Raw genomic sequence first — 25,347 nt, forward strand, 5'->3', positions numbered from 1 at the left:
CTGGGACACCTCTAAAACGTAGATTGTTTCTTCTCCCTCGATTTTCCTGGTCTTCCAGGGCATTAAATGCAGCGTTTAGATGAGATTGACATTTCTGCAGGCTGATGGCTGCGGAAACCTGGAAATCCAGGATCGCGGCCTGGTTGTTTTCTAGGGCTTCTACCCTGACACCGACATGCCTGACGTCTTGTCTGAGGGAGGATAGTTCACTTACTAGCGGTTCCATCGCTTTTTGCAATGCAGAGTCTAGATATTTTCTTGAGATCGGGAGATGTTTACGGTGTCTGTGATCTTCCGCATCGCTACCGTCAGCTTGTAAATCCAGCTCACTCTCCTCTGCTTCTTTGCATGTCTCCGGCTCCATCTTGCTTCCCCGCGCTGCACAGATTGCAGCGGCTTTTTTAATAAACTTGTCCATTTCTCCACAATTTGTCGAGTGCTTTTGGGCATGCGCTGCGATGATGAGGAAAAGCAGCACATGCGCATTTACTCTGCAGGCATGGACAAAGCTCCTCCATGTCGCGGTGCAGCCATGGATGAACTGGCTGCCAAAGCAGAGCGGGGCTCGGGGCGTGGCTTCATATTGTATTAAAAACAGGCAGATCTACTTAAAGATATATATTGGGAAAAGTACTTTTCCTTGGCCTCCCACACAGTAGTAGAAAATACACTGAGAGTGGCCAACCCTTTAATTACTCCCTGTTACCGAGCCGTGATCAATTCGACTTCAATACAGTAGAAGCAGATAAATGGCCTGAGCTCTCATGATGAAGCACAATACCCAAACATGGGTTAGGCCACATATTTCTTTGATATATATCGGATGGTAGGGGTTTTATATATGACCTCGGATGTGGAGGATGCTAGCCTTTTCATGACCCCTTTAATGGCTCTGTCAGGTCTATGAAGGGTTTGTGCAGATCCTAATGCTATCTCTAGGTTTTATGATAGGGATATGGACAATGTTTTAACTCGCTACAGGAATGTCAAGGGACGGGTGACTAGTCCAACAATCATTTTGACATCTATACCACCACAGGTTTGAATACTTACTCAAACCTGTGCTGTCCATGTGAAATTTTAGTTTTTTTTCCTTTTTAATAAATTAGCAAAAATTTCTAAAATTCTGTTATCACTTTCTCATTATGGGGTATTAAATGCAGATTGGAGGGGGAAAATGTGATTTGTTTTTTAGCAAATGGCTGCAAAATAACAAAATGTGAAAAAAGTGAAAGGAACTAAAGACTTTCTGAATGCATTATAAACCATGGTAAACTACAGAACTACAGTAAAAGATTCTGCTGACCACTCACAAAAATTCCATATTCTACTCTGTGGTTACCAGTTATAACACTCAAATTGCATCTTTCATTACAACTTTAGATTATGTTTATATTTATGCAGATGTTTCCCATTTCTTAGATCACAGTGTTAGGAACACCTGCTGAGGAAGATGGTGGAGGGAAAATTGATCTTTATCAAGGCTGGAGCCTTGAAAATATGGATGTCGTGTTTATGGCTCATCCTGCCCAAGACGATGCACCTTATCTTCCAGATGTTGCTATACATGAGTGAGTAACACAATAGTCACATTGGCAGTGTTAACATGGTAAGAAACATCAGAACTTTTTAATTTCAAAACCCATTGGATAGTTATGACCTTAAAGGGGTTTTCCAGGATTTTGATCTTAATTGCCTATCCTGAGGATAGGTCATCAATATCTGATCGTTGGCAGTCTGACTCCTGGTACCCCTGGCAATCAGCTGTTTGAAGAGGCCACGTTCATCCACATATGGCATAAAATGTCCACCATGGATATGGCCACAAATCTTCTCTGGATTGTGCTGTGGACGTATGGTGAATTTCACCTTTTCTACATTGAAAATGATGAAATCCATGGTGAAAATCCTTGAACGAGTATGCTGCAGATATAAAAATCTGCAACACGCTTGTTATTCCATTTCGAAATCTATCAGCATAATGTCTGTATAGAAATTGTCTGCAGCTCTTACCTTGTACTGTAATCCACATTGGAATTTATCTGCACAAATCCATTCGTAAAACCTGCCACATGTGAAGTCATCCTTATTGCACTTAACCTGTTGGGGATACATGAAGTACCGGTACGTCATGATGTCCCGGTACTTATGAACACATGACGTATCAGTACATCATGTGTATTTACGATTACCGCAGCGCGCCGCGCAGTGATCGGAACAGAGTGCCTGCTGAAACTATTCGGCAGTAACTCTGTCACAATGCCGAGGGGGGTCCTGTGACCCCCCGTATCGGCGATCGCAGCAAACCGCAGGTCAATTCAGACCTGCGGTTTGCAGCGTTTCCGGGTTATTCGGGTCTCTGGTGACCCGACAACCCGGAATAGGATGGTGATCGGTGGTGTGATAAAACAGCACCAATCACCATCCTGTGATCCTGAGAGGTGATGGTGACATCACCTCTCAGGATCGCTTCCGATTGGCTGCAGGGCGGGCAGGAGGTTTAACTTACTGCAGCTCTGCTCTCCTCCTCCATTCTGTGTCCGGGAGCGAGGAAAGAGCGTCGGATCTGTGCCCAGCACCGCCATCTCTGCCCAGCAGATCTTCTGACCCTCAACAGAGATATTCAGGGAAAGTTTAGGAAAACTGTCTGGGGTCCACAGCTCAGCTGTGTGACCCCAGACCCCCAGGGGTGCTGCAGCTTGCCCCCCTGCCCCCCCCCACCCACATTTTTTTGGGGCATTTTTTTTTTTGCGTACGCTGACTGTGGCCGGCACTCTTAGCGTCCGGCCACTGTTAGCGCATCGCCCACCACACCGCTGATCAGCTTCGGACGGCTGATCAGCGAGTTTGAATCTGTTAGGTTTAGGGCAAAGTCCACGAACACCCGTGCCCCCACACACACGCACACTAAATAAAGTTTTACACGCACGCACACACGCACACACACACTCCCCTATGGCCCGCTGGATGTTCTCGGCCGAGGAGGCATACACCCAGCTTGCCTCCGACTCCGAGAGCCCCAGTGAGGACGAGGATGACGCCACCAGGTGGAGTAAGGGGACCGCTATGCCAGGGACCCTATGGCCCACACTAGTACGAGCAGCTCTGGGGCTCGTACTAGTTTTCCGGCCCAACCAGATAAGTCCACCTGAGCCCCCTACCGGTGAACTTGCATGGTGTACCCCAGAGGATTTTGAGCCTGTGATTCCTGATTTTGTTGGCCAACCAGGAATCCAGATTCCCACAGTATCTTCACTGATTATGAACTATTTTAGTCTTTTTTTCAGTGACTCACTTTGTGAATCTGATGGTGGAGCAAACGAACTTGTATGCCCAACAGTTCATTGCTCAACACCCGGGCTCCTTTTTGGCTAGGCCGGTGGCTGGACTTCGGTCAGTGCAGCCGAGAGGAGGACGTTTTTGGGGCCTCGTGCTGCACATGGCTTAGTTAAAAAACCCAGTGTCAGGCTGTACTGGAGTGGGGACGTCCTCTACCAGACCCCACTTTACAGTATGGCCATGACATGCTCCCGTTTTGAGGCCTTTTCGGAATGCCTGCATTATGCAGATAATGCAGCATGTCCCCCCAAGGTGATCCTGCCTATGACCGCCTGTACAAAATGAGGCCGGTCATCGATCACTTTGGGGCCAAATTTTTGGAGGCCTATTTACCTGGAAGGGAGGTTGCGGTTGATGAGTGTCTCATTGCTTTCAAGGGGAGACTCATTTTCCACCAGTATGTTCCCACTAAGTGGACGAGGTATGGCGTGAAGCTGTACAAACTTTGTGAGAGTACCTCAGGGTACACTTACAAGTTTTGTGTGTACGAGGGGCGAAATTCCCGTATTGAACCCCCTGAATGTCCCCTCCACTCTGGGTGTTAGCGGGAAACTTGTGTGGACCTTATGCACCCACTGCTAGATAAGGGTTACCACCTGTACTGTGGATAACTTTTATACTAGTATCCCCTTGTTCCAGTCCCTCACCGCCAGATCCACTTCCGCTTGTGGGACCGTGTGGAAAAATAAATGCGGCCTCCCTATCCACCCCCTCCAGGTACCTATCCCCAGGGGTGAGACCCGTGCCCTTACCAGTGGAAACCTGTTGCTGGTCAGATATAAGGAAAAGAGGGATGTCCTTGTACTGTCCACTATTCACGGTAACGGCATCACCCCTGTCCCTGTGCGAGGTACTGCGGGCAATGGTCCTCAAGCCCGATTGTATCGGTCGACTACAATCGGTATATGGAAGGAGTTGATCTTTCTGATCAAGTCCCACAAGCCATATAACGCCATGCGCAAAACCCGGGCATGGTACAAAAAAGTTGCGGTCTATTGGTACAGGTTGCCTTGTACAACTCTTTTCTGCTGTCCCAGAGCGCTGGCAACACAGGGAAATTCCTTTAGTTCTATGAGGCTGTCCTCAAAGACATGATCTTTTCTGACCGGGAAAGAGCAGGCCGGAGTACATCGGGAACTGGAGGCGCCGGATCGTCCCTGGCCAACACTTTCCAGGTGTGGGTCCCCCATACTGGAAAGAAGGGATGGTCCCCAAAAAGTTGCACAGTGTATCACAGGAGGGGGATAGGGAAGACACCACCACCAGTCAGTGTGACACGTAGATGTCCAAGTAGACATATTAGTTCTCGCCGCGTCCGTGAGAATCTGCTCTATAGAAATATCCCATGACCTAACCCCTCAGATGAATACGGTCAAAAAAAATTAATAAAAATGGTGCAAAAAAGGTATTTTTTAGTCACCTTACATCACAAAAAGTGTAATAGCAAGCGATTAAAAAAGTCATATGCCCCCCAAAATAGTTCCAATAAAACCGTCTTCTCATCCCGCAAAAAATTTGCCCCTACCTAAGAAAATCGGCTAAAAACCAAAAACTGTCTCTTAAACTATGGAGATACTAAAATGTTATTTTTTGTTTAACCACCTCAGCCCCAGTGCTTAAACACCCTGAAAGACCAGGCCACTTTTTACACTTCTGACCTACACTACTTCACCGTTTATTGCTCGGTCATGCAACTTACCACCCAAATGAATTTTACCTCCTTTCTTCTCACTAATAGAGCTTTCATTTGGTGGTATTTCATTGCTGCTGACATTTTTACTTTTTTTGTTATGATCGAAATTTAACGATTTTTTTGCAAAAAAAATGACATTTTTCACTTTCAGTTGTAAAATTTTGCAAAAAAAAAAACGACATCCATATAGAAATTTTTGCTCTAAATTTATAGTTCTACATGTCTTTGATAAAAAAAAAAATGTTTGGGTAAAAAAAAAAATGGTTTGGGTAAAAGTTATAGCGTTTCAAACTATGGTACAAAAATGTGAATTTCCGCTTTTTGAAGCAGCTCTGACTTTTCTGAGCACCTGTCATGTTTCCTGAGGTTCTACAATGCCCAGACAGTACAAACACCCCACAAATGACCCCATTTCTGAAAGTACACACCCTAAGGTATTCGCTGATGGGCATAGTGAGTTCATAGAACTTTTATTTTTTGTCACAAGGTTAGCGGAAAATGATGATTTTTTTTTTATTTATTTTTTTCTTACAAAGTCTTCATATTCCACTAACTTGTGACAAAAAATAAAAAGTTCTATGAACTCACTATGCCCATCAGCGAATACCTTGGGGTCTCTTCTTTCCAAAATGGGGTCACTTGGGGGGTAGTTATACTGCCCTGGGCATTCTAGGGGCCCAAATGTGTGGTAGGAGTTTGAAATCAAATTCTGTAAAAAATGACCTGTGAAATCCGAAAGGTGCTCTTTGGAATATGGGCCCCTTTGCCCACCTAGGCTGCAAAAAAGTGTCACACATCTGGTATCTCCGTACTCAGGAGAAGGTGGGAATGTGTTTTGGGGTGTCCATTTTATATATACCCATGCTGGGTGAGAGAAATATCTTGGCAAAAGACAACTTTTCCCCCATTTTTTTATACAAAGTTGTCATTTGACCAAGATATTTATCTCACCCAGCATGGGTATATGTAAAAAGACACCCCAAAACACATTCCTCAACTTCTCCTGAGTACGGGGATACCAGATGTGTGACACTTTTTTGCAGCTAGGTGGGCACTAGGGGCCCATATTCCAAAGAGCACCTTTCGGATTTCACTCCTCATTTTTTCCTGAATTTGATTTCAAACTCCTTACCACACATTTGGGCCCCTAGAATACCAGGGCAGTATAACTACCCCACAAGTGACCCCATTTTGGAAAGAAGACACCCCAAGGTATTCCGTGAGGGGCATGGCGAGTTCCTAGAATTTTTTATTTTTTGTCACAAGTTAGTGGAAAATGATGATTTTTTTTTTTTTTTTTTTTTTCATTACAAAGTCTCATATTCCACAAACTTGTGACAAAAAATAAAAACTTCCATGAAACTCACTATGCCCATCAGCGAATACCTTGGGGTCTCTTCTTTTCCAAAATGGGGTCACTTGTGGGGGTAGTTATACTGCCCTGGCATTCTAGGGGCCCAAATGTGTGGTAAGTAGGTAAATGAACCTGTGAAATCCCGAAAGGTGCTCTTTGGAATGTGGGCCCCTTTGCCCACCTAGGCTGCAAAAAAGTGTCACACATCTGGTATCTCTGTATTCAGGAGAAGTTGAGGAATGTGTTTTGGGGTGTCTTTTTACATATACCCATGCTGGGTGAGATAAATATCTTGGTCAAATGCCAACTTTGTATAAAAAAATGGAAAAGTTGTCTTTTGCCAAGATATTTCTCTCACCCAGCATGGTATATGTAAAAAGACACCCCAAAACACATTCCCCAACTTCTCCCGATTACGGAGATACCAGATGTGTGACACTTTTTTGCAGCCGAGGTGGGCAAAGGGGCCCATTTCAAAAGAGCACCTTTCGATTTCACAGGTCATTTTTTACAGAATTTGATTTCAAACTCCTTACCACACATTTGGGCCCCTAGAAAGCCAGGCAGGTATAACTACCCACAAGTGACCCCATTTTGGAAAGAAGAGACCCCAAGGTATTCGCTGATGGGCATAGTGAGTTCAGGAAGTTTTTATTTTTTGTCACAAGTTAGTGGAATATGAGACTTTGTATGAAAAAAAAAAAAAAATAAGCATTTTCCACTAACTTGTGACAAAAAATAAAAAATTCTAGGAACTCGCCATGCCCCTCCCGGAATACCTTGGGGTGTCTTCTTTCCAAAATGGGGTCACTTGTGGGGTAGTTATACTGCCCTGGCATTTTCCAGGGGCCCTAATGTGTGGTAAGTAGGTAAATGACCTGTGAAATCCTAAAGGTGCTCTTTGGAATATGGGCCCCTTTGCCCACCTAGGCTGCAAAAAAGTGTCACACATGTGGTATCGCCGTATTCAGGAGAAGTTGGGGAATGTGTTTTGGGGTGTCATTTTACATATACCCATGCTGGGTGAGAGAAATATCTTGGCAAAAGACAACTTTTCCCATTTTTTTATACAAAGTTGGCATTTGACCAAGATATTTCTCTCACCCAGCATGGGTATATGTAAAATGACACCCCAAAACACATTCCCCAACTTCTCCTGAGTACGGCGATACCAGATGTGTGACACTTTTTTGCAGCCTAGATGCGCAAAGGGGCCCAAATTCCTTTTAGGAGGGCATTTTTAGACATTTGGATACCAGACTTCTTCTCACGCTTTGGGGCCCCTAGAATGCCAGGGCAGTATAAATACCCCACATGTGACCCCATTTTGGAAAGAAGACACCCCAAGGTATTCAATGAGGGGCATGGCGAGTTCATAGAAATTTTTTTTTTTTGGCACAAGTTAGCGGAAATTGATATTTTTAATTTTTTTCTCACAAAGTCTCCCGTTCCGCTAACTTGGGACAAAAATTTCAATCTTTCATGGACTCAATATGCCCCTCACGGAATACCTGGGGGTGTCTTCTTTCCGAAATGGGGTCACATGTGGGGTATTTATACTGCCCTGGCATTCTAGGGGCCCTAAAGCGTGAGAAGAAGTCTGGAATATAAATGTCTAAAAAATTTTACGCATTTGGATTCCGTGAGGGGTATGGTGAGTTCATGTGAGATTTTATTTTTTGACACAAGTTAGTGGAATATGAGACTTTGTAAGAAAAAAAAAAAAAAATTCCGCTAACTTGGGCCAAAAAAATATCTGAATGGAGCCTTACAGAGGGGTGATCAATGACAGGGGGGTGATCAATGACAGGGGGGTGATCAATGACAGGGGGGTGATCAATGACAGGGGGGTGATCAGGGAGTCTATATGGGGTGATAACCACAGTCATTGATCACGCCCGTGTAAGGCTTCATTCAGACGTCCGGATGCGTTTTGCGGATCCGATCCATCTATCAGTGCATCCGTAAAAATCATGCGGACATCTGAATGGAGCTTTACAGGGGGGTAATCAATGACAGGGGGGTAATCAATGACAGGGGGGTGATCAGGGAGTCTATATGGGGTGATCACCACAGTCATTGATCATGCCCCTGTAAGGCTTCATTCAGACGTCCGGATGCGTTTTGCGGATCCGATCCATCTATCAGTGCATCCGTAAAAATCATGCGGACATCTGAATGGAGCTTTACAGGGGGGTAATCAATGACAGGGGGGTGATCACCACAGTCATTGATCATGCCCCTGTAAGGCTTCATTCAGACGACCGGATGCGTTTTGCGGATCCGATCCATGTATCAGTGCATCCGTAAAAATCATGCGGACATCTGAATGGAGCTTTACAGGGGGGTAATCAATGACAGGGGGGTAATCAATGACAGGGGGGTGATCAGGGAGTCTATATGGGGTGATCACCACAGTCATTGATCACGCCCCTGTAAGGCTTCATTCAGACGTCCGGATGCGTTTTGCGGATCCGATCCATCTATCAGTGGATCCGTAAAAATCATGCGGACGTCTGAATGGAGCTTTACAGGGGGTTGATCAATGACAGGGGGGTAATCAATGACAGGGGGGTGATCAGGGAGTCTATATGGGGTGATCAGGGGTGATCAGGGGTGATTAGGGGTGATCAGGGGCTAATAAGGGGTTAATAAGTGACGGGGGGGGTGTAGTGTAGTGTAGTGGTGCTTGGTGCTACTTTACTGAGCTACCTGTGTCCTCTGGTGGTCGATCCAAACAAAGGGGACCACCAGAGGACCAGGTAGCAGGTATATTAGACGCTGTTATCAAAACAGCGTCTAATATACCTGTTAGGGGTTAAAAAAAACACATCTCCAGCCTGCCAGCGAACGATCGCCGCTGGCAGGCTGGAGATCAACTCTCTTACCTTCCGTTCCTGTGAGCGCGCGCGCCTGTGTGCGCGCGTTCACAGGAAGTCTCGCGTCTCGCGAGATGACGCGTATATGCGTGACTGTGCGCAGCGCTGCCACCTCCGGAACGCGATCCTGCGTTAGGCGGTCCGGAGGTGGTTAAAAAAGGATAATATAGTGTAAAACCTAAATAAATTAAAAAAAAGTAGACATATTAAGTATCGCCGTAGACATAGAATTTCGCTCTATAAAAATATCCCATGACCTAACCCCTCAGAAACTGTGCCAAAACAGCTATTTTTTGGCAAATTTTCCATTTAAATACATTTTTCCCAGTAAGAAAGCAAGGGTTAACACCAAAACAAAACTTAATATTTATTACCCTGATTCTGCAGTTTACAGAAACACCCCATATGTGGTCGTAAACTGCTGTATGACCAAATGGCAGGGCGCAGAAGGAAAGGAACGCCATATGGTTTCTGGAAGGCAGATTTTGATGGCTTTTTTTGGCACCATGTCCCATTTGAAGTACCCCTGATGCACCCCTAGAGTAGAAACTCCATAAAAGTGACCCCATATAAGAAACTACACCCCTCAAGGTATTCAAAACTGATATTACAAACTTTATTAACCCTTTAGGTGTTCCTCAACATTTTATGGCAAATGGAGATGAATTTTCAGAATTTCTATTTTTGGTAACCTTGCCTCACAAAAATGTAATATAGAGCAACCAAAAATCATATGTACCCTAAAAATAGTCCCAACAAAACTGCCACCTTATCCCATAGTTTCCAAAAAGGGGTCACTTTTATGGAGTTTCTACTCTAGGGGTGCATCACGGGGGCTTCAAATGGGACATGGTGTAAATAAACCAGTCCAGCAAAATCTGCCTTCCAAAAACCACATGGCGCTCCTTTCCCTCTACGCCCTGCCGTGTGTCCGTACAGTAGTTTACGACCACATATGGGGTGTTTCTAGAAACTACAGAATCAGGGCAATAAATATTGAGTTTTGTTTCGCTGTTAAACCTTGCTTTGTTACTGGAAAAAATGGATTAAAATGGAAAATTTACCCAAAAATTTTAATTCTTACATTTTATCTCCATTTGCCAATAACTCTTGTGGAACACACTAAAAGGGTTAACAAAGTTTGTAAAATCCGTTTTGAATACCTTGAGAGGTGTAGTTTCTTAGTTGGGGTCACTTTTATGGAGTTTCTAATCTAGGGGTGCACCAGGGGGGCTTCAAATGGGACATGGTGTAAAAAAACCAGTCCAGCAAAATCTGCCTTCCAAAAACCACACGGCGCTTCTCTCCCTCTACGCCCTACCGTGTGTCCGTACAGTAGTTTGCGACCACATATGGGGTGTTTCTAGAAACTACAGGATCAGGACAATAAATATTGAGTTTTGTTTGGCTGTTAACCCTTGCTTTGTTACTGGAAAAAATTTATAAAAATGGAAAATTCTGAAATTTTATCTCCATTTGCCATTAAATCTTGTGGAACACCTAAAGGATTAACGACATTTGTAAAATCAGTTTTGAATACCTTGAGGTTTGTAGTTTCTAGAATGGGGTCATTTGTGGGTGGTTTCTATTATGTAAGCCTCACAAAGTGACTTCAGACCTGAACTTGTCCTTAAAAAGTGTTTTTTTGAAAATTTCTGAAAAATTTCAAGATTTACTTCTAAACTTCTAAGCCTTGTAACATCTCCAAAAAATAAAATTGCATTCCCAAAAGGATCCAAACATGAAGTAGACATATGGGGAATGTAAAGTAATAACTATTTTTGGAGGTATTACTATGTATTATAGAAGTAGAGAAATTTAAACTTAAAAATTTGCAAATTTTTCAAAAAAATTTGGTAAATTTGGTATTTTTTAATAAATGAAAATGTTTTTTTACTCCATTTTACCAGTGTCATGAAGTACAAAATGTGTCAAAAAAACACTCTCAGAATGGCCTAGATAAGTAAAAGCGTTTTAAAGTTATTCACACATAAATTGACACTGGTCAGATCTGCAAAAAATGGCCTGTCCTGAAGGGGAAATATGGCCGTGTCCTTAAGGGGTTAAATGTTTTTTGTTTTTTTGTGATCTTTAAAACTTGTCATGAAATGGAAGTGGAGTTAGTACTGTCCATATGCCGCTTACAATTTTACAAAGTCAAATACTTTACTTTATACTTTTCATTTTTTTTTTTTTACTTGTGTTCTGTTGGATTTTAGAGAAAAGTTAAATAATTGCTGAGAGTTGCTTTTATTTTTTAGTGTGACTGTGAAATATTATGGAAAAGCTTCTCATGCTGCTGCATACCCATGGGAAGGAATTAACGCTTTAGATGCTGCTATTCTTGCATACAACAATATCTCTGTCTTAAGACAGCAAATGAAACCCACCTGGAGAGTTCATGGTGAGAAATGTACTGACTAACTTTCTAATAGTGTTAAGAATTCTGCAGAGATTGGACTTTTGCACATTATATGTTTCAATATTTTATTCACATTTATCTATTTCGTTGTTTTCTTAGGGTACGGCCATACATTCAGGTTTCTTGATGCAGTTTTGGAAGCCAAAACCAGGAATGAAAACAAAAATGATCTGTCCTTAATATGTTCTCTCCTTTTATGAGCCACTTCTGATTTGGGTTCTAAAACTGCATCAGGAAACCTGACTGTGTGGCTGTACCCTAATAATAAAGTTGCCCCTACTGCTTAATTCTGTACCACTTCACTGAGGAGTCATGCTATAGAAACACATCAATCTGGCCAAAGGCTTTCTATAATTTCCTGCCAAGAGTACTCACAAATGTTTGGAAAAAAATTGGATGCATATGGCTAGTTGGTCCCCACTTTTGCTGAAAACTTGTACAGTATAAAGCTACATTAACCCCTTCCCGACTGCCCACTGTGTATATACAGTTGTGGCCAAAAGTTTTGAGAATTACATAAATATTGGAAATTGGAAAAGTTCCTGCTTAAGTTTTTATAATAACAATTTGCATATACTCCAGAATGTTATGAAGAGTGATCAGATGAATTGCATAGTCCTTCTTTGCCATGAAAATGAACTTAATCCCCAAAAAACCTTTCCACTGCATTTCATTGCTGTCATTAAAGGACCTGCTGAGATCATTTCAGTAATCGTCTTGTTAACTCAGGTGAGAATGTTGACGAGCACAAGGCTGGAGATCATTATGTCAGACTGATTGGGTTAAAATGGCAGACTTGACATGTTAAAAGGAGGGTGATGCTTGAAATCATTGTTCTTCAATTGTTAACCATGGTGACCTGCAAAGAAACGCGTGCAGCCATCATTGCGTTGCATGAAAATGGCTTCACAGGCAAGGATATTGTGGCTACTGAGATTGCACCTCAATCAACAATTTATAGGATCATCAAGAACTTCAAGGAAAGAGGTTCAATTCTTGTTAAGAAGGCTTCAGGGCGTCCAAGAAAGTCCAGCAAGCGCCAGGATCGTCTCCTAAAGAGGATTCAGCTGCGGGATCGGAGTGCCACCAGTGCAGAGCTTGCTCAGGAATGGCAGCAGGCAGGTGTGAGCGCATCTGCACGCACAGTGAGGCGAAGACTTTTGGAAGATGGCCTGGTGTCAAGAAGGGCAGCAAAGAAGCCACTTTTCTCCAAAAAAAACATCAGGGACAGATTGATCTTCTGCAGAAAGTATGGTGAATGGACTGCTGAGGATTGGGGCAAAGTCATATTCTCCGATGAAGCCTCTTTCCGATTGTTTGGGGCATCTGGAAAAAGGCTTGTCCGGAGAAGAAAAGGTGAGCGCTACCATCAGTCCTGTGTCATTGTCACAGCCAGACAGCTGAGAAGCGCTCACAGGAGCTTCTCAGATCCTCCTCCTTGAATTTCTTTGTTTTGGTTTAGTTTCTCATCTCGTTAGTCTATCTCAGCTGTCATGCAGTTGGACTGATTGCTACCCTTTAAGTTCCTCCCCATAATGCAGTAGTGTGTGGCTGATACAACTTCCTGGAGTGTGTGTGCATGCTTTTCCCAGTTCCCAGTTCCCAGTCGTCTGCAAGATAAGTGCTGTTTATGTATTTATGATTTTGTCTTTTCTGGATCCAGGTGACCCTGACTCCCTCCGTGTCAGTGTAGGGAGCCGGTGGTCGTGTCCCTTCACTATTGTAGGGTCTTCAGGTAATAGATAGCCAAGGAACGTGGATATGCGGCCATCCACCTTTGGGGTGTTCGCATAGGCTGAGCAGTGAGGGAGAGCGGCAGGTCTATTGCAGGGGTCTCCCTTTGTTCCTTAGTTGTGGATCCAGAGAGACATTGTTTATATGGTATTGTCTTGTTTCCTGTACACCATCCGTGACATTATCAGCCGCCAAAACCGTCTCAAGCATGGATCCGGTTTCACTTTTGGCTGAACGCTTTCAGGGTCTTTCTTTGGAGGTAGCTGATCTCCGTAAGACTTTTTCTCAGTTTCAAGTGACCGGTTCAGCTTTCGTTCATGGAGTTTGTGCTGAGCCTAAGATCTCGCTCCCGGATACGTTCTCCGGGGGTAGTGAGAATTTTGTGCGTTTTAGAGAGGCTTGCAAACCCCATTTTCGCCTTCTTCCCCATTCTTCTGGTGATGAAGAACGGAGGGTGGGGATCATTATATCGCTGCTCAGGGGTAACGCTCAGTCCTGGGCCTTTTCGCTGCCGGAGGGGGCACGGCCCCTTCGTTCAGTGGATGAAATCTTTTTAGCCCTGGGTCAGATATATGATGATCCGGATCGTATTGCTCTGGCTGAGTCTAGACTACGTCTGTTATGCCAGGGTAAACAATCCGCAGAGATATACTGTTCAGAATTTCGGAGATGGGCAGCAGATACGGGTTGGAATGATGCTGCACTCCGAAGTCAATTTTGCTATGGTCTTTCAGAGGGATTGAAAGATGCATTTGCCTTTCATGAAAGACCTACCTCCTTGGATTATGCTATGTCTCAGGCTGTTCGTATTGACAGGCGTCTTAGAGAGAGAGGAGAGATCTCTCCTTCCTGTCATACTCAGTCCCGGGACAGTGCAGCGGTCTCATTCTGTGCACAGGGGTCTCAGTCGCTGTCAGCCCCTTCTGAGCAGGAGTCCATGCAGCTGGGGTTGATTGCCTCTGACAATAGAAGATTCAGCCCGCAGGGGAGGGTTTGTTTTTGTTGTGGAGGTATAAATCATCTGGCAAATGTTTGTCCCTCTAGGAGATTCAGGCAGTTTTCTGGGAGTAATAAAGAGACAAAAAGGAAAAAATCTTTTAAAAATGTTCCGTCTGTTACTATTGGCAGGGTTGAGGCGGAAATTGAAGGTTTTCCGTTTGCTTGTAGTTCCCGTTTTGTCCTGCCTGCTAGGGTGGCGCTAGAGAGCAAGAGCATTTTTTGTGAGATTTTTGTGGATAGTGGAGCAGCTGTCAACCTCATTGATAATCAATTTGCAATAACTCATGGTTTCCAGGTATGCACTTTGGGAAAGGTATTCCTGTTTTTGCTATTGATTCAGCTCCACTTTCTCAGAAATCATTAAAGGGCATAGTTCACAATATCCCGTTTAATTGTGAGTGATGCTCATGTTGAGGATGTGTCATGTTTCGTCCTTAGCGGTTTGCCTACTCCTCTAGTGTTTGGGGCTACCCTGGCTCACTAAACATAACCCCACCATTGATTGGCAAGCGAGGCAAATAAATGGTTGGAGTAACTTTTGCAGAGAGAATTGCCTCATAACATCTGTTTCTGAGGTTTCTACTAAGACTGTACCACCTTTTCTCTCTGAATTTTTGGATGTCTTCTCTGAGAGTGGAGTTCAGGGTTTACCTCCGCACAGGGAGTATGATTGCCCTATTAATCTCATCCCAGGCGCCAAGCTGCCTAAATCTCGTTTATACAATCTCTCCCTGAGAGGGTCGCTATGCGGCTTATATCTCTGAGAGTCTGAGAAAAGGGACACATACGACCCTCGAAGTCACCTGTTGCCGCTGGTTTTTTTCTTTGTTAAGAAAAAAGATGGTTCTTTAAGACCTTGTCTGGATTTTCAGGGAGCTGAACAGTATCACTATTCGTGATCCTTATCCGCTCCTCTGATCCCGGACCTGTTTAACCAGGTTGTTGGGGCCTAAAGTCTTTTCCAAATTAGACCTAAGAGGGGCATACAACCTGGTTAGGTCAGAAGAAGGAGACGAATGGAAGACGGCTATCAATACCCTGAGGGCCATTTTGAGGAATTTGGTTATGCCTTTTGGTTTGATGAATGCCCCAGCGTTTTTCAGCATTTCGTCAACAGCATTTTTTATCATTTAATGGGAAAATTTGTATTAGTGTATTTGGCTTGAGATTTTGATTTTTTCTACTGAATTCAGACTCATAAGGAACACTTACATCAGGTCTTGCTCATCCTGCGGGAGAATAAATTATACGCGAAACTGGAAAAATGTGTGTTTCGGTTCCAGAAATCCAATTTCTGGGGTTTCTTGTCTCCGCTTCTGGTTTTCGCATGGACCCCGAGAAGGTCCGCGCTGTGCTTGAGTGGGAGCTTCCTGAGAATCAGAAGGCGCTGATGCGTTTCTTGGCCTTTGCCAATTATTACAGGAAATTAATTTTGAATTATTCCTCTGTTGTTAAACCACTCACTGATATGGACCAGAAAGGGGGGTAGAATTTTTCTTCCTGGTCGGTAGAGGCGCGTAAGGCCTTTTCTAATATCAAGGAGAGTTTTGCATCCGCTCCCATCCTAGTACAACCTGATATTTCGTTACCCTTCATAGTTGAGGTTGATGCTTCTGAGGTAGGGGTGGGTGCGGTCAGGGCCGGTACAAGGCAGGGGCCGAAGGAGCGGGTGCCCTGGGCGCTACCATTTGCGGACAGGAGGGGGGCGCAGGTGAAGTGCCAGCCACGGCCCCCCCTACATCATGCTGTGCCCCCCCATGTGCCCCCCCAACTAAAATGACCCCCCCCCCCAAGTGAGCAGCCGCCGCCGGGCACAGGGAGATGAGCGCTTCCATTGCGCTCATCTCCATTGTAAACTGTCTGTGCCAGCGGAGGTGCAGGGGAGGGAGAGGCGTGTCCCTTCCCTTTCCTCTGATAGGCTGCAGGCAGGCACCGAAGTGGAGGAGAGGCCCCGCCCCCTAATTACTCCTGTTTACCTTTCTAAAGCTAAAGGACCTTTGATGATGTCATCACAGGTCCTGTAAGGGAACTGCACAGTGTAAAGTGTAGTTCCCAGGTTAGAACAGTGCATCTGCCAGGACCTGTGATGACATCATCTTCAACATCACAGGTCCTGCAGAATCTAGCAAAGGAACTGCACCAAAAATGGTGTAGTTCCTAGGTTTCAAAGGTACATCTGCCAGGACCTGTGATGACATCATCACAGGTCCTTCAACCCCTAACAGCAAGTATTAAAAGTTCACAAGCAGCTCTGTATTGATCCATACAGACTGGAATGGAGAGGTAAGAGGAGGTCCTCCACTTTTCATCATTTCCCCCCCCCCCCCCCTCCATGCCCTGTTTTTACTCATTGCTCACTCATGTATACTACTTCAGACAGTTACCACTACCTTTATGTACCTCACAGTGACTATAATGCATAACTGACCACATATTTCTATAAACACTGCATCTACAGTATTATACCTTCTATGTGTCACATCAATACACTGCTCTGTATATATATATATATATATACACACACATACATGCACACACACTGCATATATTACACAGTATTATACATGCAATATGTACAGATATATAGTATATACCGCAGTGCACTGATATGTGAGGTATGAGGTATAATAGATGCTGTGTGTACAGATATCAGTACACTTCTGTATATACTATATATGTGAGGTACGAGGTATAATAGATGCAGTGTGTACAGATATATAGTATATACAGCAGTGTACTGATATGTGAGGTACGAGGTGTCAATACACTGCTGTATTTACTATATACCTGTACACACTGCATCTATTATACCTCGTACCTCACATATTACACTACTGTATATACTGTATACACTGCATATATTATACCCCGTACCTCACATATCAGTACACTGCTGTATATACTATATACCTGTACACACTGCATCTATTATACCCTGTACCTCACATATCAGAACACTAGGGAATATACTATATACCTGTACACACTGCATCTATTATACCGCGTACCTCACATAACTGTACACTGCTGTATATAATATACATCTGCATCTATTATACCTCTTTTGTGTGCCAGGGCTGTTTTGTAATCCCATTCCGGCCCTGATGGCATAAATTATAAAACGCAGCAGCAAGAATAGTTCATGGAACAAAGGGAGGGGCTATAAAAGGGGAATGGGGGCCCAATTTAGATTCCTGCTATGGGGCCCAGTGATTTTTATGTACGCCCCTGGCTGCAGGCACTAGGCCGGCAGCCTATCAGAGGCCGGCGCAATGACGTCATCGTGCCGCCTGAGCCTTACATTACAGCGTGGGACACAGGAAGAGGCTGCATCGCATCGCTGACACTTAGGTAAGTATAAGTGTTTTTTTTTTGTTTTTTTTTACAATAGTGTTACTGGCACATTGGGGGGGCTTATTACAAAACTGGCACATGATGATGGGGGGGACTTTATACTGGCACATGATGATGGGGGGGAACTTTATAGTGTCTGCGACTTTCAAAGTCCCACAGTCCTTTGTTCTATTGCTTTAAGTATATTCTTGTTTTGAAACAACATTGATTCTTTCTTAAAAACGGGGGGGGGGGGGGGGGGGCGCAGTTTGCCTTTTTCCCCCTGGGCACCAAATGGCCTTGTCCCAGCCCTGGGTGCGGACTTGTCTCAGGGTTCCTCTCCTGCCAAATGGCAACCGTGTGCCTTTTTCTCAAAGAAACTCTCCTCCGCAGAGAGAAATTATGATGTGGGAGATAGGGAATTGTTGGCCATCAAGTTGGCTTTTGAGGAATGGCGCCATTGGCTAGAGGGAGCCAGACACCCTATTACCGTGTTTACTGACCATAAAAATCTGGCCTACTTGGAGTCAGCCAAGCGTCTGAACCCGAGACATGCCAGATGGTCTTTGTTCTTTTCAAGGTTTAATTTATCGTTCCGCCCTGGGGTTAAGAATGTGAAGGCAGATGCCCTGTCACGTTGTTTTCCGGGAGGTGGGAATTTTGAAGACCCGGGTCCCATTTTGGCTGAAGGTGTGGTGGTTTCTGCTCTTTTTCCTGAATTGGAGGCAGAGGTGCAGGCAGCCCAGTCAGAAGCTCCTGATCTTTGTCCTCCTGGGAGGTTGTTTGTGCCTCTCGCTTTGAGACACAAGATTTTTAAAGAACACCACGACACGGTCCTTGCTGGGCACCCGGGGGCAAGAGCCACACTGGATCTCATCGCTCGGAGATTCTGGTGGCCTGCGCTTCGTAAGTCGGTTGAGGGTTTTGTGGCAGCTTGCGAGACTTGCGCTCGTGCCAAGGTCCCTCATTCACGGCCATCAGGTCCTCTCCTTCCTTTGCCCATTCCTTCCCGTCCTTGGACACATCTGTCCATGGACTTCATAACGGACTTGCCTCGTTCCTCGGGGAAGTCTGTGATTCTGGTGGTGGTGGACCGTTTTAGCAAAATGGTGCATTTTATCCCTTTTCCTGGTTTGCCCAATGCTAAGACGCTGGCGCAGGCATTTATTGACCACATTGTCAAATTGCATGGGATTCCTTCAGACATAGTCTCTGATAGGGGCACGCAGTTTGTTTTCAGATTCTGGAAGGCTTTCTGTTCTCGCTTGGGGGTTCGGTTGTCATTCTCTTCTGCTTTCCATCCGCAGTCGAATGGCCAGACAGAGCGCGTCAATCAGAATCTGGAGACATATCTGCGCTGTTTTGTGGCGGAGAATCAGGAGGATTGGTGTTCTTTTTTGTCCCTTGCTGAGTTTGCTTTAAATAACCGTCGTCAGGAGTCCTCTGATAAGTCACCATTTCTTGGTGCATATGGGTTCCATCCGCAGTTTGGGACTTTCTCGGGAGAGGGCTCTTCTGGTTTGCCTGATGAGGAGAGATTCTCCTCGTCTTTTTCATCTATTTGGCAAAAGATTCAGGATAATCTAAAGAGCATGAGTGAGAGATATAAGCGTGTGGCAGATAAGAGACGTGTGCCTGGTGCCGGACCTGAATGTTGGTGATCTGGTGTGGTTGTCTACCAAGAATATCAAATTGAAGGTTCCCTCCTGGAAGTTGGGTCTAGGTTTATTGGGCCTTACAAGATCCTGTCTGTATCAATCCCGTTGCCTACCGTCTTGATCTTCCTCAGACTTGGAAGATCCATAATGTTTTTCATAAGTCCTTATTGAAACCTTATGTTCAACCTATTTGTACCCTCGCCTTTGCCTCCTCCTCCGATTATGGTTGATGGAAATCTTGAATTTCAGGTCCTCTAGGATTGTGGATTCTCGTCGTCTTGTCCGCGGTTCCCTCCAGTACCTCGTTCATTGGGAGGGTTATGCGTCCTGAGGAGAGGATGTGGGGTCCCAGTGACGGACATTAAGGCCTCTCGTCTCATCAGGGCTTTCCTAGGTCCCATCCTGAGAAGGTGCGCCCTGAGTGTCGGAGTCCATCCTAGAGGGAGGGGTTACTGTCACAGCCAGACAGCTGAGAAGCGCTCACAGGAGCTTCTCAGATCCTCCTCCTTGAATTTCTTTGTTTTGGTTTAGTTTCTCATCTCGTTAGTCTATGTCAGCTGTCATGCAGTTGGACTGATTGCTACCCTTTAAGTTCCTCCCCATAATGCAGTAGTGTGCGGCTGATACAACTTCCTGGAGTGTGTGTGCATGCTGTTCCCAGTTCCCAGTTCCCAGTCGTCTGCAAGATAAGTGCTGTTTATGTATTTATGATTTTGTCTTTTCTGGATCCAGGTGACCCTGACTCCCTCCGTGTCAGTGTAGGGAGCCGGTGGTCGTGTCCCTTCACTATTGTAGGGTCTTCAGGTAATAGATAGCCGAGGAACGTGGATATGCGGCCATCCACCTTTGGGGTGTTCGCATAGGCTGAGCAGTGAGGGAGAGCGGCAGGTCTATTGCAGGGGTCTCCCTTTGTTCCTTAGTTGTGGATCCAGAGAGACATTGTTTATATGGTATTGTCTTGTTTCCTGTACACCATCCGTGACAGTCATGCCAACAGTAAAGCATCCTGAGACCATTCATGTGTGGGGTTGCTTCTCATCCAAGGGAGTGGGCTCACTCACAATTTTGCCCAAAAACACAGCCATGAATAAAGAATGGTACCAAAACACCCTCCAACCGCAACTTCTTCCAACAATCCAACAACAGTTTGGTGAAGAACAATGCATTTTCCAGCACGATGGAGCACCGTGCCATAAGGCAAAAGTGATAACTAAGTGGCTCGGGGACCAAAACGTTGACATTTTGGGTCCATGGCCTGGAAACTCCCCAGATCTTAATCCCATTGAGAACTTGTGGTCAATCCTCAAGTGGCGGGTGGACAAACAAAAACCCACTAATTCTGACAAACTCCAAGAAGTGATTATGAAAGAATGGGTTGCTATCAGTCAGGAATTGGCCCAGAAGTTGATTGAGAGCATGCCCAGTCGAATTGCAGAGGTCCTGAAAAAGAAGGGCCAACACTGCAAATACTGACTCTTTGCATAAATGTCATGTAATTGTTGATAAAAGCCTTTGAAACGTATGAAGTGCGTGTAATTATATTTCTCTACATCACAGAAACAACTGAAACAAAGATCTAAAAGCAGTTTAGCAGCAAACTTTGTGAAAACTAATATTTGTGTTATTCTCAAAACTTTTGGCCACGACTGTACATCCTATCTGCACATGCCCAGTGCAGATAGCACGTATATACACGTGCAGGCGAGATTAAAGCTCCTACTTTTGCCTTCTCCAGTGACGGAAGGAGAGTGCTGCACGAGCGCATGGTGGAGGGGTAGGAAGCGGCAGAGCCGCTTTCTCTGTTAGGCCCCTTTCACACAGGCGAGTTTTCTGCGCAGGTTCAATGCGTGAGGTGAACGCATTGCACCCACACTGAATTCGGACCCATTCATTTCTATGGGGCTGTGCACATGAGCGGTGATTTTCACGCATCACTTGTGCGTTGTGTGAAAATCGCAGCATGTTCTATATTGTGCGTTTTTCACACAACGCAGGCCCCATAGAAGTGAATGGGGCTGCGTGAAAATCACAAGCATCCGCAAGCAAGTGCGGATGCGGTGAGATTTTCACGCATGGTTGCTAGGTGATGTTCGGGACTGGGGACCCGATATTTATTATTTTCCCTTATAACATGGTTATAAGGCAAAATAATAGCATTCTTAATACAGAATGCTAAGTAAATTAGGGATGGAGGGGTTAAAAAAATGTAATAAAAAATTGAACTCACCTCATCCACTTGTTCGCCCAGCCCAGCTTATCTTTTTTTTTTTTCTTCTATGAGGACCTGGGAGAAAAGGACCTTTGGTGACGTCACTGCGCTCATCACATGGTCCATCACATGTTATAAGAGAAAGTAATAAAATTTACACAACACCGATCCCAAAGCCGAACTTCTGTGAAGAAGTCTGGGGGGGTTCGGGTTGTGGGTACCAAACATGCAGATTTTTCTCACGCGAGTGCAAAACGCATTAAAACGCTTTTCCCACAATGCATCCGCACCCTATCCGGCCCTCACACGCGACGCCCGTGTGAAAGAGGCCTTAGTCCAGGCAATCACGTGACCGCTGGGGATGTTTGCAGCAGGAGCAGAGCTGCAGGGTCTAAGGAGACCCTGATCAGCTCTGCCTGTATATCATGGCCCCACAGGAGGCTGTTTTCCCTGTAACTGGGCCTCCTGTGGAAGCCGCAGTACAGTGGAAACAGGTGAAAAAAAGTAACAAAAAAGTCAGTGTCCTCCAGAGGTCTTTTAATGACTTCCTGGGGATCATATTATGTGCCAAAATAAATTAAAATATAAGTAAAAAATAAAAAATACAAAAAAATAACAAAAAAAAATGCAGTCGCCCCGTTCTCTCAAACCTATACATGTTATATATGAAAATGATTGTCACAAAAAAGGAACCCATTGCAATTCATTTTTGTGTCATTTTAATTAAGAAATAAAAAGCTATAATTTAAAAGAAAAACTTTATATGATTAGCGGTTTTCCTCCAAATTAACCTAAAAATAGGAAAAACTATTCTCTAAAAAACATTCTAATAAAGGTCCTAAGTGTCCTAAAAAAAAAAATTGCAAATAATTATTTTGATAGTCGAGCAAATTAAAAAAGCTACGGTCACTAAACCACCATGTACACAAAATGACAAAAAGTTGCCTGGACATTCAGGAGAATAGCATGGACATAACTCCTAGGTTAATAGGTAGTGTTCAGTGAATCGAAGTATCCAAAGTGAACTTCGATCCGAATTTCTGGAAAAATTTGTGCTTCAAGGTAACTAACCAATTTTCCCTGAAATGGCGGTAAAAACCAACAACATACTCACCTCATACATTTGAGCACGAAGAGGCTGCCACAGCCATCTTGATTGAAGATCCTGCGAGAAATCTCATGTGCTGTGATGCATGACGTCACCATGCTGGCCAGCATGATGACGTTATCACACACTGAGCAAGATTTTGCGTAGTGTCTTCAATCAAGATGGCTAAGTTGGCCTCTTTGCTCTCAAATGGATAAGGAGAGTATTATTTATCTATACAACAAAGGGTTAATTGATACCTGCGCTGCCGCTACAAAAATCCACACTGTATTAGTTTTGTCGCTGCTTGGTTCTTGATTGTAAGGGTTAACTGCCAATACCCTTTATGTTACATAAAACTAATGATTAGAAAAGCCGAACCCGCGCTGACTTAAAGCAAATCCAACAAATCTATATATATGAAGCACAAACGGTACTTGCAGTTGGTAATGTGATGTAAGTCCTGTCCAGATTGGTTTCGCTTTCACTCTAACAAAGAGAGATATAAGAGATGGCACACTCTTCAGCTTCCTCCTTCCCAAGCGCACGGCTCCGGCCGGTAGCTCGTGCACAGAAGGGGAAGCCGCGCAGCTGTTTCCAGGAGAACGGGCCTTCAGTGTGACGTCACACGCTCTTACCTACGGATGCCTCCTAAGTCCACACTACCAACGCGTTTCGGAAAACTCTGATTCCTTCATCAGGGATAGGTGTGGTTCTTACTGCTTGAGGTTTTATAGGTGTCCGTCTCCATATTAACCAGCCCATTGGAATAGGAAACTGATATTGTTCTATCATAAGCTTCCCATAAGTGCTTGGACTATATACTGCCCTTCACTATTTAATATATTTATTATAAAATAGTATAGTATCGGTGTCATTATAGTTAACTGACCTTTTTATAAAATATCTTACTATATTATAAAATATCTTACTATTATGTAACTAATACACTATGCTTCCCTAATATATATATATATATATATTATATATATATATATATATATTATTGCCTCTACTTCCCTTATACTGATCTAGATTTACTAAAAAGCAAATAGCTCTATCTCCTGATTCAGTCCTGCAGGTGCAAGACTGTTTAAATTATAAATCCATTTACTCTCGTTTCTAGACATAAGTTTAATATAATCCCACCCTCTTGGATCTGGTTTTATTTGTTCAATACCCCCAAAGATAGAACCCCCAAAATTCCCTCCGTGTTTTTTTCTTTATAATGTCGTGAAAGTGGATGACCATCAAATTTTTTATTTATATTCCTTATATGTTCACTTATTCTGATTCCTAATGGTCATTTTGTTCTCCCCACATAGTTTCTCACAGAGACATCTGATATAATAAATAGCTCCACTTGAATGACAAGTAAGGTGACTGTTAATTTTATATATTTTCTGTTCATTTTTTTATTTAGTAATTTTTTTTACAATTTTAAAATTTACACGCTTTGCATATTTTGCAAGGAAAAAACCTTTCTTTTTAATCAGAATTATTATTTTTTTTATTATTTTGATTATCTACCCATAATTACATTCATTTTAATAGAAGGAGCTATTAAATTCCCCAGATTTCTTGCTTTTCTAAAAATAAATCTAGGGTATTGGGATAATTTTCCCCTATCACTTTATCTTGCTTCAAAATATCCTAATGGCATTGTAATGCAAGGCACCAACAAACAGACCAGTGATGAAAGCAAAAAAGGTGTTTATTCACCAGAAACATAACACGTCCAGGACACTTGCTGGTAACAAGGAATAATAACCAAAACCGGCAAGGAGATTCCAGGAATAGTCCCAACCAGTGCTGAATGATGCTGTGCACTTGGCAGTCGAGTCACTCCAGATCTTGGGTCCGCTGCAAAGGACAAAGTTCCTGGCAGTCTTCAGTCACTAGCAGTTGTGACCTATACCTGGTTGAGGGAAAATAACAGTGGGCACTGATCACCCTGAGAGACCTCCTTTTAAATGCCTGCTGACCAATCCCAGGGTGCCAAGTGTCCACTACCATAGGTGAACAAATTGCCCTGCACCTGAGTACATGGCCTAAGGCAATCACAAGTGATTAACCCTGGCTGGCCTTCTAATCCACTTTGCTCTTGTGAGTCAGTATATTAGGCGCCACTGGTCGACGAAGCGCATAAGAAGCGCGTACTCGCGACCGTGTATGCCTTTGCGAACCTGCCCTCGTGTGTACGCACGGACGCATGATTGACTCAGCGCGAGTATGCGAGCGCGTGGACCCCAGATGCGGAAACGGAAGTCGCAGGAGACACCGGAGACAACCCTGGCCGCGGCGTCTTGTCACACGCCTGGCCACTCTGTCCCCGGGACTCCGACGGTCCTCCCCTCCGATGTCCACGCGAACGCATCCCCGCACTGGGCTCGCAAAGGGGTCAGCGCTGGTGCATCAGAGACACGCATAACCTGTCCCGCAACTCCACGAGGACCCCTCTTGGTTCCCCTGGAGTGCAAAGCAGGTGAAGATCTTACAGGCATTTTACTATTTTTTTTTTAAAAGTGTCTCCTTTTTGTTATATTGAGTAAGTATAGGGACTTTGAAATCAATTTCATCCTTTTCTTTACTTATGTTATCTCTAGTCACCGTTTGTAGAAGGGTATTTCTATCAATTTG

At 44.1% G+C, this 25,347-nt stretch overlaps 1 protein-coding gene across 1 annotated transcript in view; it reads left to right on the top strand.

The window, feature by feature from the left end:
* The window catches only part of LOC120998183 (peptidase M20 domain-containing protein 2-like), a 111,065-nt gene that overhangs the window by 38,309 nt on the left and 47,409 nt on the right, over nt 1-25,347 (top strand). Inside the window, exons 2-3 of the mRNA XM_040428755.1 lie at nt 1,423-1,571; nt 11,527-11,669. Coding sequence (XP_040284689.1) covers nt 1,423-1,571; nt 11,527-11,669 — 292 coding nt within the window. The remainder of the gene's footprint in view (nt 1-1,422; nt 1,572-11,526; nt 11,670-25,347) is intronic.

Source organism: Bufo bufo, chromosome 4 (assembly GCF_905171765.1).
Source record: "Bufo bufo chromosome 4, aBufBuf1.1, whole genome shotgun sequence".
Taxonomy (NCBI): Eukaryota; Metazoa; Chordata; class Amphibia; order Anura; family Bufonidae; genus Bufo; species Bufo bufo.